Below are 13388 nucleotides of genomic sequence, written 5' to 3' on the forward strand. Positions count from 1 at the left end.
GAATGAAAGTAGCTTGGCTGTTTTGGGCACTGTACAGGTCAGTATAGAATTCTTCCGCTGCTTTTACTGTGTCATCGAAATTGCTGATGATATTACCATGCTTATCTTTCAGTGCATACATCTTGCCTTGTCCTATGCAAAGCTTTCTTCTTACTGATTTAATGCTGCGTCCATATTTTACGGCTTCCTCAATCTTTCCCACGTTATAATTTTGAATATCCCTTACTTTTTTCTTGTTGATTAGTTTTGACAGTTCAGCGAATTCTATCTGATCTCTTGAGTTGCACATTTTCATCTTCTGTCGTTTCTTTATTAGGTCCTTTGTTTCTTGGGAGAGCTTACCTACTCGTTGCCTTGGTGCCCTACCTCCCACTTCAATTGCTGCTTCTGAGATCAACCTAGTTACGGTTTCATTCATTACCTCTATGTTGTCTTTATCTTCCTTTTCTAAAGCTGCAGCTTTAGTGTGTTAATAAATGAAATGAAATAAATATGAAATTACCGGCACGCGCGTGCCGATGGCATTGCTTTTGCTTCCACCTTCTCGCTTTCCCATACGTATCGAGCAGCAAGCCAGAGAGGGGCTGACCTCACTGCATATCTCAATCTCACATTAAATATGTTATCTCCTTCCCTCGCCATGTACAAAAACATATTAGGTGCTCGAGGTTCATATCTATAGTGCTTTGACCAGCAGTGCGGAAAGACTACTCTATTATTGCCGTAAAGAACGTGCAGGAGAAGAAAACGGTTGCGAATAACAGGAGTAAACCCTAGAGCGAATGCATTGAACTGTATAAGCCGAAAGTCTGAGGCACGCAGTCAGCCCTGCACGCATGGATTCATCAGTATATACGAAAAAGAAAATGTATGCGAAAGGTCAGTCGGGCTGAGCAAAGAACAAAAGAAACGTTTTAGCTAAATTGAAGCAATGCGAAATCACAGTCACAAATCAAAGTGGGACACATTGCAAGGAAAACATTTTAGCCACAGTGGAGCCAACAAACACACGGATATCACAACTGGTATGATACGAAAAGGACAATCTATAAATCGCTGCAAGGCTACCTTTTACACAGAGAAGAAACGCGGATCTTCCCTTTATGTTGCAAGAGCATTCTATTTTAACAAAGAAGTCATGCTGTTTTGTTTCATTCTAGTGAGAACTATAGTAACGAAGATATGGTCTCAGTGTGTCCTTCATTATTATCTTTTGCATGAAATTGTGCGTCAGAAATCAAGTTTGATAATAGGGCGCCGAGGCGCAAACATAGCTCAACAGCGCATTCATTCATTTTCTTGTGGAATGTCTTTGTAAACGACCTCCGTGATTGACATTTGCGGTCACCCGAGAATACTTAATACACCAAACAGAAGCGATGGCCTCGCGGCTTATACGAACGGGTGAACTGCAGCGAACCTCGGTGTCGTGCAGTTGTTTCCGAACAATGCTTGTGAAATCAGCTTGACTCGAGTGGCGCAGCATTGCGGATCCTCGATGCTGCCCCGTCTGCGAACACCGTTTCACCATTAATGAGAATGAGGCGCAGTTTACACTTTGTGTACACCACTCCACCTCCTCCGAACTCCTCTTCCGCATGTCGCTTGCGGCCGTGCTAACGCGGGATGAGGCAAGCCGCAGCGCCGAGCTTAGCTGTCCGCGTTAATCCCGCCGCCCGGTCGCGTCATCCGCGCAGGTGCTCTAATCCGGCCGCCCTTCCAATTACAGCAACGTCGTTCGGGTCCCATTCAGGAGACTACTCGAACGCCGGGGCCCGAGCTTGGATCGCGCGCCGCGCAGCGGCGCTGCCCTCCTCCCTAATCCCATAAATAGCCGGAGACGCAAAACACAACAAAAACGAGGGAGCTCGAGAAAGAGAGAAGAGGCGGCGAGGGGGAAGAAGAAGAGAGGAAGCCAGCAAAGACCAGCGACAATCCTTTCACCTTCCCTCTTTCACCTCGCATCGCCAGCCCTCTTCCCTCCCCTACACCCGCACCCTCGCGCGCACGTACCTTTACTCTCACCGTTACCTCGAGAGGACCGCGCGCTCGTCCGGCGCACCGCGCGCGCGGGATTCAGACGCGAAGTGGCGCCAACTTTCTCTTCGTCGACCCTGTTTCTCGGCCGCGGGCGGCTGTGCGCGCGCGCCGGAGTTGGGACCTGTACGCGGCTGCCTGGCCAGACCCGGGGCCGTGTCGCGGTGGCCGCAGTCTTTTGGTGCCGACTCCGTGGACGTGGGCGGCGGACAGACCATGAGCGCGCGGAGGTAGTAGCGGCTCACGGGGGAGGGGCGGTCCGCTGGAGTCGCCACGATGCTGCGATGCCGTCGGTTGCGGGACCCGGGAGGACAGCACCATGAGTCCGGCCAGCAGTGGTGGCGACGGGCCTGGAAGAGCTTCGTCATCTGCCCGTCCCGGTGCCGCCGACCGCCGCTTGCCTCATGGCCAGCGCGGACGGCGGTCTTCGACGCCAACGCGGCAGTCGCTGCCTCAGCCGTTGCGACGTGGCACTGGGACGTCGTCGCCGGCCTTGGCCACCGTTGTCTGTTGCTTCCTCGTCACCTGGACCAGGTATTACCGTACTGGACGTCTGCACTGGCTGTCTCGGTGTTGTGTCGTTATTTCGGGAGTTCTTGTTGCTTTTATCGCGTTACTTATAACGGTACAACAGGCTGGGTGGGAGAAGTTCCGTATAAAAGCATAATCGACTTCGGACCCCGATTACACCCTCACACTCTCACACTTTTTGAGAGATCTGTCACAACACATAGAGCTGATGATTTTGAACTCAACTGTTTGTTTGCGTTTGGTACAGTAGGTGTAAAAACGATGTACTTGGACAGCACATCCATCGGACATCTGAATGAGGACATTTGATGAATTTTGTATTAGACAATCGAGAAACACTCCGTTATCACGAAGATGATTTTCCTAACTATTCCCCTAAGTATTTCGTGCTAGCTCAATTGTTATTTATTTATGTTTGCTAGTGTCCAAACATCTTTATAAATGAAAGAAGAGTGTAGCAGTCCATCTTTCACTACTGTTTATTGATACGAAATGCTTACCCTAAGAAGGAATGATCTACCCCTGACGTTTATTCTTCGGTAATATCAAAGTGTGGCAAGCTTGACTCAGGGGCAGAGTTCTGCGGCTGAACATAAGATGACCGCTTCAAGCCCACCAGCGGAGACCGCTTTCCGATGGAATTGAGATGCACGTATGCTAGTCTATTAATAATTCGATAGAAGGCATCGAGCCAAGGATAGTCGATGCATAATCTATAGTCATATGTATAGCCATAACTTTCAAACTTTTGTTTCATAGGGTTTAACCCCATCACACAAGTGAGCTTATGTGGCGGAAGGAATGGTTAAACAAGGGCATACTGATGGTACTGATGGTCAGTTAGGCCCAGAAGCCTTGTAAAGATGGGCTTACGAGTAGCAATGCAATAACTTCTGGCACCCATAGCTGTTCCGCTGTTTGCGGCACTGTCGCGCTGCGTGTGAGTCTCGCTAAGCCTCCTCAGAAGCCTACCTGGCTTCTGAGACCTGGTTAACCTGCCTGTCTTTCCCTTATGACTTTTCTCTCTCTCTTTGTCTCGCTCCTGAGACGCAAGATCTTACAATCATGATTCCTTTCCGTCGCAGCTCCCCTACTTCAGCCGGTAACGAAATAATGCAATTTTGTAGCTCAAGAGAGCGGTGTTGTCTGTAGGTTTTGTTCACAAAAACATCATGGTGTCCTGTACACATGATCATCGACGACATTGTTTCCGGTACGCTATAAGACCGAGAGAACCAACGACACGTCGTTCTGCGGAAGTAACTGTCTTTTCTCGTATTCGACTTTGGTGTGTTCACAGCGACTGGGCATATACGGAACACGCTACATCCAGGGACCACTTGTAGTTAGATGTCGCATTTACGAATCCTTATTCATTCCTTATGTGAATGGCCAATAGCGCCGTATGGAATACTTGCGTGTGTGGCACAACAATAGAGCACAGCCTGTGCCACTGCCTATCCTTCGTCGCCCAATGATGTACTTTTCGAGCTAATCTCAGCCGCGTCGATAACCCTCCTTAGTAGGAACTTTTCTCAAAAAGTGGCCGAACACTCTTCTGTGCTAAAGGCCACCCTCTTTGAAGGTGACTGCACTGTACTCCTACCATCACCGTCTGAGACTGTCCGGGAACTTAATTCTGCGAGCATCCCGTGTGAATGCTCTATGGTGAGCCGTGCATGGCCCCATTTATCACAGCGAAGCTGTTAGCCTCTAGTTGGTTGGGATTTTTCGTGGCGTGCTCACCCAAAAAACGGCAGCGGGAAAAGGGGTTTGTATTTGAGTTTCCTAGTAACAGAATTATATTTTCTCGTATATTAGAATTACAATCCGATGCTATCATGTCTCTAGGTTGTGTTTAAGTTGTACTTTAGGAATTTTCTGACGCATTTTACTTCGAGAAATTCAGTTAGTTCAATAACGCACTTGCGCTAGCCGGAGGGCCTACAAGAATGAGGATGTGTGCTGTGCTAACGGTGCCGCCACCTAGAGGCCACTCAAACAGACATCAAATGGCCGCCGGAAAAGGGCTTCGTCTTTCAGTTTCCGCGTGACAGATTTATTTTTCCTCGTATATACCAATAACAATCCGAACGTATCATGCGTAAGTCGTACTTCACGCATTTTCTGGCGCAATTTACTTTTAAACATTCATTTAGTTCAACAAGGCACTTCCGCTTGGCGGACGGCCTAAAAGAATGAGGGGCGTGGGCTGCACTTCCGCACACGTGCGTGCGCGCGGGACGTGCGTCGCTTGTGGTGAAGGTGCTTGTGCAACGTCACCTAACGTCAGTGGTGCTTGTCTAACGTCCGCACCAGCTTCGATGTGCATCCGTTTTGACAGGACGGAATGGAGGCGGATTTTTAGAGCGCAGCTCTTAGGCGCCCGTTTCGGCGGCGAGCGTCGGCGTAATCCGAGCACAGCAAAGTGATTAAAGAGCGAACGCGGTGCGATAGATGAAAGACGGCAATAGCAGAGTAATCGCGAGGAGGAAAGCGGAGAAGGAGGGTGCACCGGAATCAGGAGACGGAAAGTGGAGGAGGATGGGTATGGCGAAGGCGCGAGAAGAAACGCGTAGGGCGACGATGGCTACGAGATAGCGCCAGGGTAGCGCGCGTCGTCTTTATGGAAACAAAGTGCTGCATGATCGGAGGTCTGTCTGCTATGAATTGTGCCCACGCGTCACGATTAGCGAGACAGTCGCGCCACACTTCGCTCCGTTTGCAACGTGCCGCACGACACAGATTATCAGCGCCACCCAATATATCGTGAAATGAAAACACGTATACAGCTGCGCTCAGATTTAGCAATATAGGCATTCGCATTTTTTTGCCTTCGGTATTGCTGGAACTCCTCCAAACAAACCTCGAGTTTGTTTGGAGTATATATATATATATATATATATGACAGGAAAGTAGAGATACAGGAAGAAAGGAGCACAGACACACAATCACAGTCGGTCACTGTCACTATGCGGTGACAGTACGCGGTGACAGTGACCGACTGTGATTGTGTGTCTGTGCTCCTTTTTTCTGTATTATATATATATATATATATATATATATATATATATATATATATATATATATATATATATATATATTCTTTACTGCATCCTTCAGTGTAGCGCGCGTGCGGCCCCGTACATCTAAGGGCATCACAGACCTGTTATTGCTCTGTTTGTGCGGCTAGGAGCCGCTTGTCCTTCTAAGAAGGTTGTCAGGTGCTTGAACCCCGCACCTATTTAATAGACTAGAGTCTCGTTCGTTATCGGAATTAACCAGAAGAATCGCTCCACCAACTAAGAATGGCCATGCACCACCATTCACATTACCTCCCCCTCCCCTCTCTCCCCAGCGTAGGGTAGCAAACTGGATCTTCCCACCTGGTTAACCTCCCTGCGTTTCTCCTTTCTTCTGTCTCTCTCTCTCTCTCTATATATAGGCGTAGATGAGCCGGTGAGGGCATCAAAGCCTCTCCCACCATGCAAATATTTTTAATGCACAACAACACCTGTCGTGGTGACTTAGTGGCTACAGCGTCGCGCTGCTGACCTCGAGGTCCCGGGTTCGATCCTGGTCATGGCAGCCACATTTTGAAAGGCCGAAACGGTCGTGTACCTAAATTTAGCGACACGTCAAAGAATCGCAGGTGGTCAAAGTGAATCCTTATTCCCCAACCAAGGCATCCCTCATAATGATATCATGATATCGGCCCGTAAAACCTAAGAATTTAATTGTTTAATGAGCAATAACGCGTTGAAATTGATTGTAGTAGAATGTTCTGGCGAAACCATGTTCGTTTCCCACAACGAGAAGTTAGGGGTTGCTTTTAAGCGGATAAAATCGCTACTGCGCACTGGTTGCAAATTATCGGGAGACATAGGACACTCAGGCTGCGGTTGTAGGCTATTCACATGAGAAGAAAGCACAGCCCTAATGTTCACACTGAGTATTCGTGAAAAATTTTTCTGCGTTGAGCTATCGACGTGTACATGGCCCATGCGTTGATCTGCTGTATGTGCGTCTTGTGCAGCCAAGGCACTAACCTAGCCTAACCATCATTAGAGACAGTGGCCTCAATGAGGTACTCAAGTTTGTATGTTGTGTGTTTTGATGGTTCTGCGTACGTTGTGTATCTATGACCTGCCCTGTGCATATATAATTTAACTTCAATATATCCATCTGGAGTAGTATGCTAAGCATGCCACGAGCTAAACCTCTTCAGAATTAATTAAAGAGGTCTCTCTCTCTCTCTCTCTCTCTCTCTCGGAGTTCGAGAAAAACCCACCCTGGCCCAATGGTAACATTTTCTTTGCTTTTACAGCGAACTGTTAAGGCGAGTTTCGCTGTCATTTTCATGCTGCAGTGAAGGCCGGCGTGCATCGGAGTGCTCGTTAACGAATGTCATTCGAAGAAGAGCCAACAACACCACTTACAGTGTAGTCCCGAATGTTTGCTTTGAAAAGTAATTATCAATGTTTAAAAAGTAAACGTTCCCTCTAGCAAAGCTTACTTAATTAGATACCAGTTTTCTAGCACAGGTTCTTAGCCAGTAATTCGTAATTGGTTTTTCGCCCCCTCGTATTTTACCAGTTTCATGTTGGTGATCAGCTAAAAGTTCGTTCGGCTGAGGCGGTGAAAGGCTGATGACTTCGTCGCGCAACACAGCCATAAGAAGATTTCTTAAAAAAAAAAAGTGTTGCTGTAGTAGAAATGATGTCCCGAAAGTGAAGCCGCACAGCCGCCATCTTAGGAGGGGCCCGATAAAAAATTAATTTATGAGGAAGGAAAGGAAGCGCTTTCCTCACATTTCCCAGTCGTTTGGAACGGCTTATTTTACGGTAAAAACACTGGTTGATGCGCATTTATGTGTTAATGATATTATAATGAAGCCTGATCGACCTTGAAAATTTTATTGTAGATGACCTCATCAATACTCGGCCGAAGATAATACTTTCGTCGGGAACAATCAGCTTTTATGTTCTAATTAGCCTAGCATTTGCATTAAGAGAGCGAAAGCACTTCATCTGTAAGCGGATATCAGTCGACAAGGCTCTTTTTTTAGGAGGTGAAGTAGCGGCGAGCGCTGTCTTCACCTCTTCTGCAAAGAAGCTGCAGAAGCTTTCACTCCAGGAGCCCCGAAGCAGCTATATGTTCAAGGCGTCGGTGATTAATTATCATTATTAACAACCAGCAAAGAGACCCCTAGTACATCCGAAAGGTGTGAGGACTCACTTATACAATTTCAGTAGTATTTATGTTTAGATTGGTATCCATCTATGAAAGCTTTTTTCTCTCTTTTTTTGTGAGTATTTCCACATTAGGGTTCCGTTTCCGAAAATAAATTCAGTTTTGACGACAGCGCATGTCCTGTATGTTCCCTCCTTTCTTGTCCTCCTCAAGTCGCGCTGCCTAAGTCAGCTACATCGCTATCTTCCTCCCGTGACAACTTCGACTTCCGTATTAAAATACGAGGGGTGTAAGTGATTCCATTAGTCCCGAAGTCTCTCTCCAGAGACTTAGGGCCGGAGCCGTCCATACTCCAGCCACCACCTGTGCTTGGGGTCAACCATACGAAGACATTCTCCAGTGTCCGAAGTGCTCCACTCCTGCGCCTGCAGCGGCGTTCCGCCATCTACTTTGGACGTGTGAAATTGAACAGTGATCAAGCTGAAGACTATGAAAGAAGGATTATAGGCAACACATTTTATAAGTTACTATTGCAATATCTCTATGAAACGGACCTGCATGCTTATGTTTTGTTCCGTACTGACGTTCTGCCGCGTGGCAACCCAGGCCGAAGAAAATTGCTTTCATTAAGAGACGTCGCCGTAGCTCAGTTTGTAAGAGCGTAGCACGCGTAATGGGGATTATTGTGGGTACGGCTACCACCGGTGTCAAGTTGTTTTCTCATCTTTCATTTCCCTTTACCTCAGCATAACATTTCAATGAAAACAACGAATAATTTCACATATCCTTTTTTATTTTTATTTATATTTCACATGGTTGTGAGTAACGAAAACAAATAATTTCATGCGTGATTTTCTTGCTTTTATTTTGCTTTCAAATCGTTGTGACTAACGAACATTCTGGTCCCACCATTTCCCCTCTTCTTGTCGCTCAGAAAACGACAGCTTCGGTGATTTTGAATAGCATTTGTTGTACTAAAAAAAGAAAACGAAGTCCATTTCTAGCAGCTAATTGTCTAACTGTTCTAATTTTCATGCTCAAATATATCTCAGTAATTATCTAACTGCGCAACAAGCCCAATTTCAAGCTCTTAACTGCCATCTCAGAGTAATACTAAAAAAAAAGAAAAAAAAAAAACACGGCCGCTCCAAACAAGCCTAATGCCTGCCCTAATGATGTGCCCCCATTCTCACCATTCCTAAACCTTGCCTCAGGATTTGGACTCACGTCCTGGCTGTTTCTACTAATACACACGGAGGCAGGCAGCGATTTATTGACTAATGGTGTTTAACGTCCCAATAGCAACACACGGTATGTGACAGCCGCCGTATAGTGGTGGTTACCGTATTAAGTTTGATTATTTTGGTTGTTCAGTGTGCACCCAGAAGCACAGTACACGAAATTTTTTGCATTCCCCTTCCATCGGAATGTGGCAGCCGTAGCAGCGAATCAAAAGAGCAACATTGTGCTTATATAGGTTTCCCAGCTAAAGCTGTTCAAGGAAAAAAAATTGCGATTTAAAGAAACATGGTGCAAGATACGGGTTCAAGACCTTCGGTGTCAGGTCTGGCGGCGTTTTCTGACAGATTCAACTTCGTTGCACTGGAAGGGGTCTTGATTGGCGGCACGACCACTCATGATGATGTTTTTAATCCTAAATCTTCACCGTCGCTGGGCAACAACAACGCATTTTCCTTCGTTTCTCCAAAAACGCCATCCGCACATAAGGCCTCGTTCCCTACGGACCATTGCCCAACGCTGTTTCATGATTCGCGAAAGCACGCCGACGCCATTGCGACGACTATTCGCAGGAAGCTCCTTGCCTTATCACAACTACACTGTCACGGATGCAGCCGACTCCATCCAGATGCAGACCACGAGCAACCATCCCACCACCAGCAAACGCCCGACCCGCCGCAGGCCACATTGCCTCCTCTGTGGCCCGACTCTGTGAGCCGACCCTATGTGGGCCGATGCCTGTGAGCGTCGCTGTCAGTGGCTAAACTCCGTTCAAGCTCTGTGTCGTAGCAAATTACACTCCTGGAGAAGTCTAAGAACACATCCTTCGGAGCTAGCAATAGACACACCAATAGCCATGTCCCACAGCAGCATCAAAGTGACCTCTGGACAACCACCTACATGTTCTTCCATCCCTCTCTTCTCGCCAATGTTCTTCGACGCCTGGCAGTATTGCCACCATCTCAGCTCCTCAACTCGCCGCTCTCGATGACACCTAGTCTTTGTTCACCTTAACGGTTGCTTTGGTTTAGAAGGCAACTGCATGGATGCCAGTCCCAGAGGCCAAGTATACCAAGCCGTTTCTGCCAGGCCTTATACCTCAAAAATCGAATCCTTGCATCCGTAATGACGCACAAGGTGCTCAGTAGGGGCAGGAATTGACCTGCTGCGCTTAACTGTATGTACATTAATTCATATAGCTGCTGTGCTTATCTCTACGTTTAGAGTACGCGAATTTTTGACAGCTGTTATGTTTTCGTACAAATTTCTCACTGCCATGTGCATGGTGTTAAAAATCTTGTTTTTATTGCTCTAACTTGTAATTCGTGCTACCCGAAGATCCTTGCGGTGCCATTCGTTGCATCACAGGCAAGGCACACTGCGATAGTCCATGCACTAGAGCACTGCACGGGCCGATTTTTACGGCCCGGGCCCGGCCCGGGCCCGTTTTTACATTGGGCGGCCCGCCCGAGCCCGATCAAAACATTTATGGCGAGACCCGGGCCCGGCCCGGGCCCGGAAATAATCTGCGTTACCCGCCCGGCCCGGCCCGCCACCCCTTTACTTTAAGCCCGAGCCCGGCCCGAGCCCGGCACGAAACCAGCCCGAAACCAGCCCGAACCCGGCCCGAGACCGAAAAATACATGTTTTTCAGAGTTGAGAAGCCCGAGAATAACTCGCAGAAAGCCCGAGCCCGGCCCGGGCCCGCATCAAAAAACCCGAGCCCGGCCCGGACCCGGGTCAAAAAGCACACGCCGTGCCCGAGCCCGGCCCAAGCCCGTGAAAAAAACTGCTCTACCCGGCCCGGCCCAGGCTTTCGGGTAAGCCCGAGCCCGTGCAGTGCTCTACCATGCACCACTTAGCCACCCAGCTTCTTGACCCTGTTTGTCCAGCATTACCTATCGCATGGCCCTGCAATTGCTTTGGCGGCTTATATTCAGGGATGACGGCGTTACAATATATTGTGTACTATTTTCCAATTATGAAAAGCACACTAGCACCCCCTTTAAAAGTGATAAGAAAAAAACTTTCTTCTGATTTTAATTAAGACTGATGTTTGTATTGGTTTGTGTGCTCAACATGATTATCAGCGCCCTCATTTGCAACCTAAACCAGCGCTTCTTCTTCGGTGCCGTCAACCCGAACTACAGTTTACCACACCACAAATCCGAAAAAAAAAAATCGTGGGCCCTTCTACTACGTGAAGATGGTTAACCAGTGAAGCTGAAACGTGCGGCCTCGGTGTTTATCACTGGGTTAATCCCGATGGTTGATTAAAGTATTTCTCAATTATGAGGTTACACACACGTTCGGCTGCGACGGAGAGAACGACGTCACCGATGGTATGTCCGCAGTCCGCTGTTGGCGCTTGCGTTCGATTTCTCGAGTTGGCTCGCCGGCGTGGTTAGCAGCATTCGCCCGCCATTGCCGCTTGCGATTATTCGAAATTAAATTGCTTCAAAATTAAATCTGTCCGTTACGTAAGATAATGAAATGGCTCATATCTCCTTAAGCAATGGCTCCTACCCCCGTAAACGTGGCCTCCCCATTACGACAACAGAAGTGAAATTCTACGCTGGAATGGTGAGCGGCAACGAAACCAGCTGTGGAAGAAGATGACGACAACAAACGAAGGAGCAGTTACAGTGGCTAGAATAGGGAAGTGTGACGAAGGCCCCGCCGCTCGCGTGCGCGTTTCAGATGCAGCCGCAAGGCGGCGCTGACGCTTGTATTCACGTTGGTTCTTTATTCTATGCCAGGCCCGACGATCGACTAGCCGGATAAGCGCCCCGATTCGCGATGCGAATTTCCTTTTCTTTACCTCAAATGGCACATCTTGCTCAGCCACTCGTGTTCGCGAAGATCGCAGCAACATTAGAGCGACATATGCGCCCTATAAATTCGGGTACAACACGTCATTTGCTTGCGAGATCTAGGCCGTCTTGGCATGTTTACCTCGGAGGCCGCGCGGACACTCCTCGAGTTTTGCTTCACTGCGGTCTTATTTTACGCGCCAAATTACTGTCTATAAACGCACGCATGAACGAAAACAACTGTTCTTGCTTGCAAAGATGAATTGAGTCCGAGTTGTTCGTTAAAGAAAGATGCAATCGGATTTCATTTAAATATATGTAACTGCCCTTAATTGGCATGCACCGATGATTATGTTACATAAAAGTTGCCTTGGCTCGCTCAATATTTTCACGTTTGCAAGATTTCTTGAAAACTGGTATGTTATAAGCAAAATATGGTGCAATTATTGATCATTTTTGCAGCTTCAAAGCACTGCATGATTGCTGCCTTCTGTTTGGGTGGGAGCTTCTCGATCTTCTTCTTCAGTGCACTTTCTTCAATCGCGTGATTTGCCTGTTTTTGCTGCGCGAGAGCCTCGTCCAAGCTTTTCGCTTTGGCTCTTGGGCGGCGCACCGTAGCTTGGGTCCTTGCCTATAGCTTCCGGGCGTAATTTTCCTTACGCTTTAGCTGCCTAGGTCGACACCTCTGGTTGAGCAATAGCCTTCTGAGGTACTTGGAGGCGATGCAGCACTTCTCAGGGCCACTTACAAGCCCCTTGCACTTCGTGGGTAGAGGCTTTCATACCAGCTTGTCATGTTGGAGCTTCGCGCAAGAGGGAACTCCACCGACCGCGCAGCGTCAGAACAGAGCTGCATGATGTCAACAGCCTCTAGGAGGGATGGAGGATCGCAGTGCTCATCAAGTGAGCGCTCGACACCACGTACAAACACTTAGTGTTCGATCATGCTGTCCCCGCAACGAAACAGCACGGCGTGAAGCAAGCTCATGATTGGCCCCAGTATGCAGACGCTATATGCGACAAAAAGGGAAGTTTCAGAAACAAACGTGCTTACCCCACTGATTGGAAGGCACGATCACATTTTGGTAATCCAGAGTTGGCGGCAAGCGTGGGTGCTTCATCCGACGTGTCGGGTGAGGCCACGTCGATTCGCTATTTCTTTTTTGTTGAGGTGCAAACTGTGGGTCCAACATTTCTTTCGGATTACTTTTCTTAGGCACTGGCTTGGAGGTGTACTTGGGGACGTTTGGAAAGATCGTCAGTATCGCATCCGGTTGTAGCAATGGCCTGCTCCTTTCCAGACGCACCAGCTCACCACTGATGATGTGTTCAAAGTGACGCGACACAAACTGTGGATCGAAATGCAGTTCGCACAAAGCGGCATTTCGTTCGAGTGGCTTCTCCACCCGAGGTATGTTGCGCTGCCACTTTCGGTACGTCTCCTCGTCTTACGGTACCCCGAAGAGCGACAACTTCTTTTTGCACGATTTGTAACCAGTCGTGCAGACAGGCACAAAACAGTGACTTTGTCGGCGGCTCATCCCTGAGCACTTGTCGGCACCGCAGGAAACATTAC

At 48.1% G+C, this 13388-nt stretch overlaps 1 protein-coding gene across 1 annotated transcript in view; it reads left to right on the forward strand.

The window, feature by feature from the left end:
* The first annotated feature begins 2097 nt into the window (after nt 1-2097).
* LOC119449975 (gamma-aminobutyric acid receptor subunit alpha-6-like) overlaps nt 2098-13388 on the forward strand; it is a 60632-nt gene continuing 49341 nt past the window's right edge. Inside the window, exon 1 of the mRNA XM_037713299.2 lies at nt 2098-2571. Within this exon, the coding sequence (XP_037569227.1) occupies nt 2357-2571 (215 nt within the window). The 5' untranslated portion in view covers nt 2098-2356. The remainder of the gene's footprint in view (nt 2572-13388) is intronic.

This window comes from Dermacentor silvarum, chromosome 4 (assembly GCF_013339745.2).
Source record: "Dermacentor silvarum isolate Dsil-2018 chromosome 4, BIME_Dsil_1.4, whole genome shotgun sequence".
Classification (NCBI taxonomy): Eukaryota; Metazoa; Arthropoda; class Arachnida; order Ixodida; family Ixodidae; genus Dermacentor; species Dermacentor silvarum.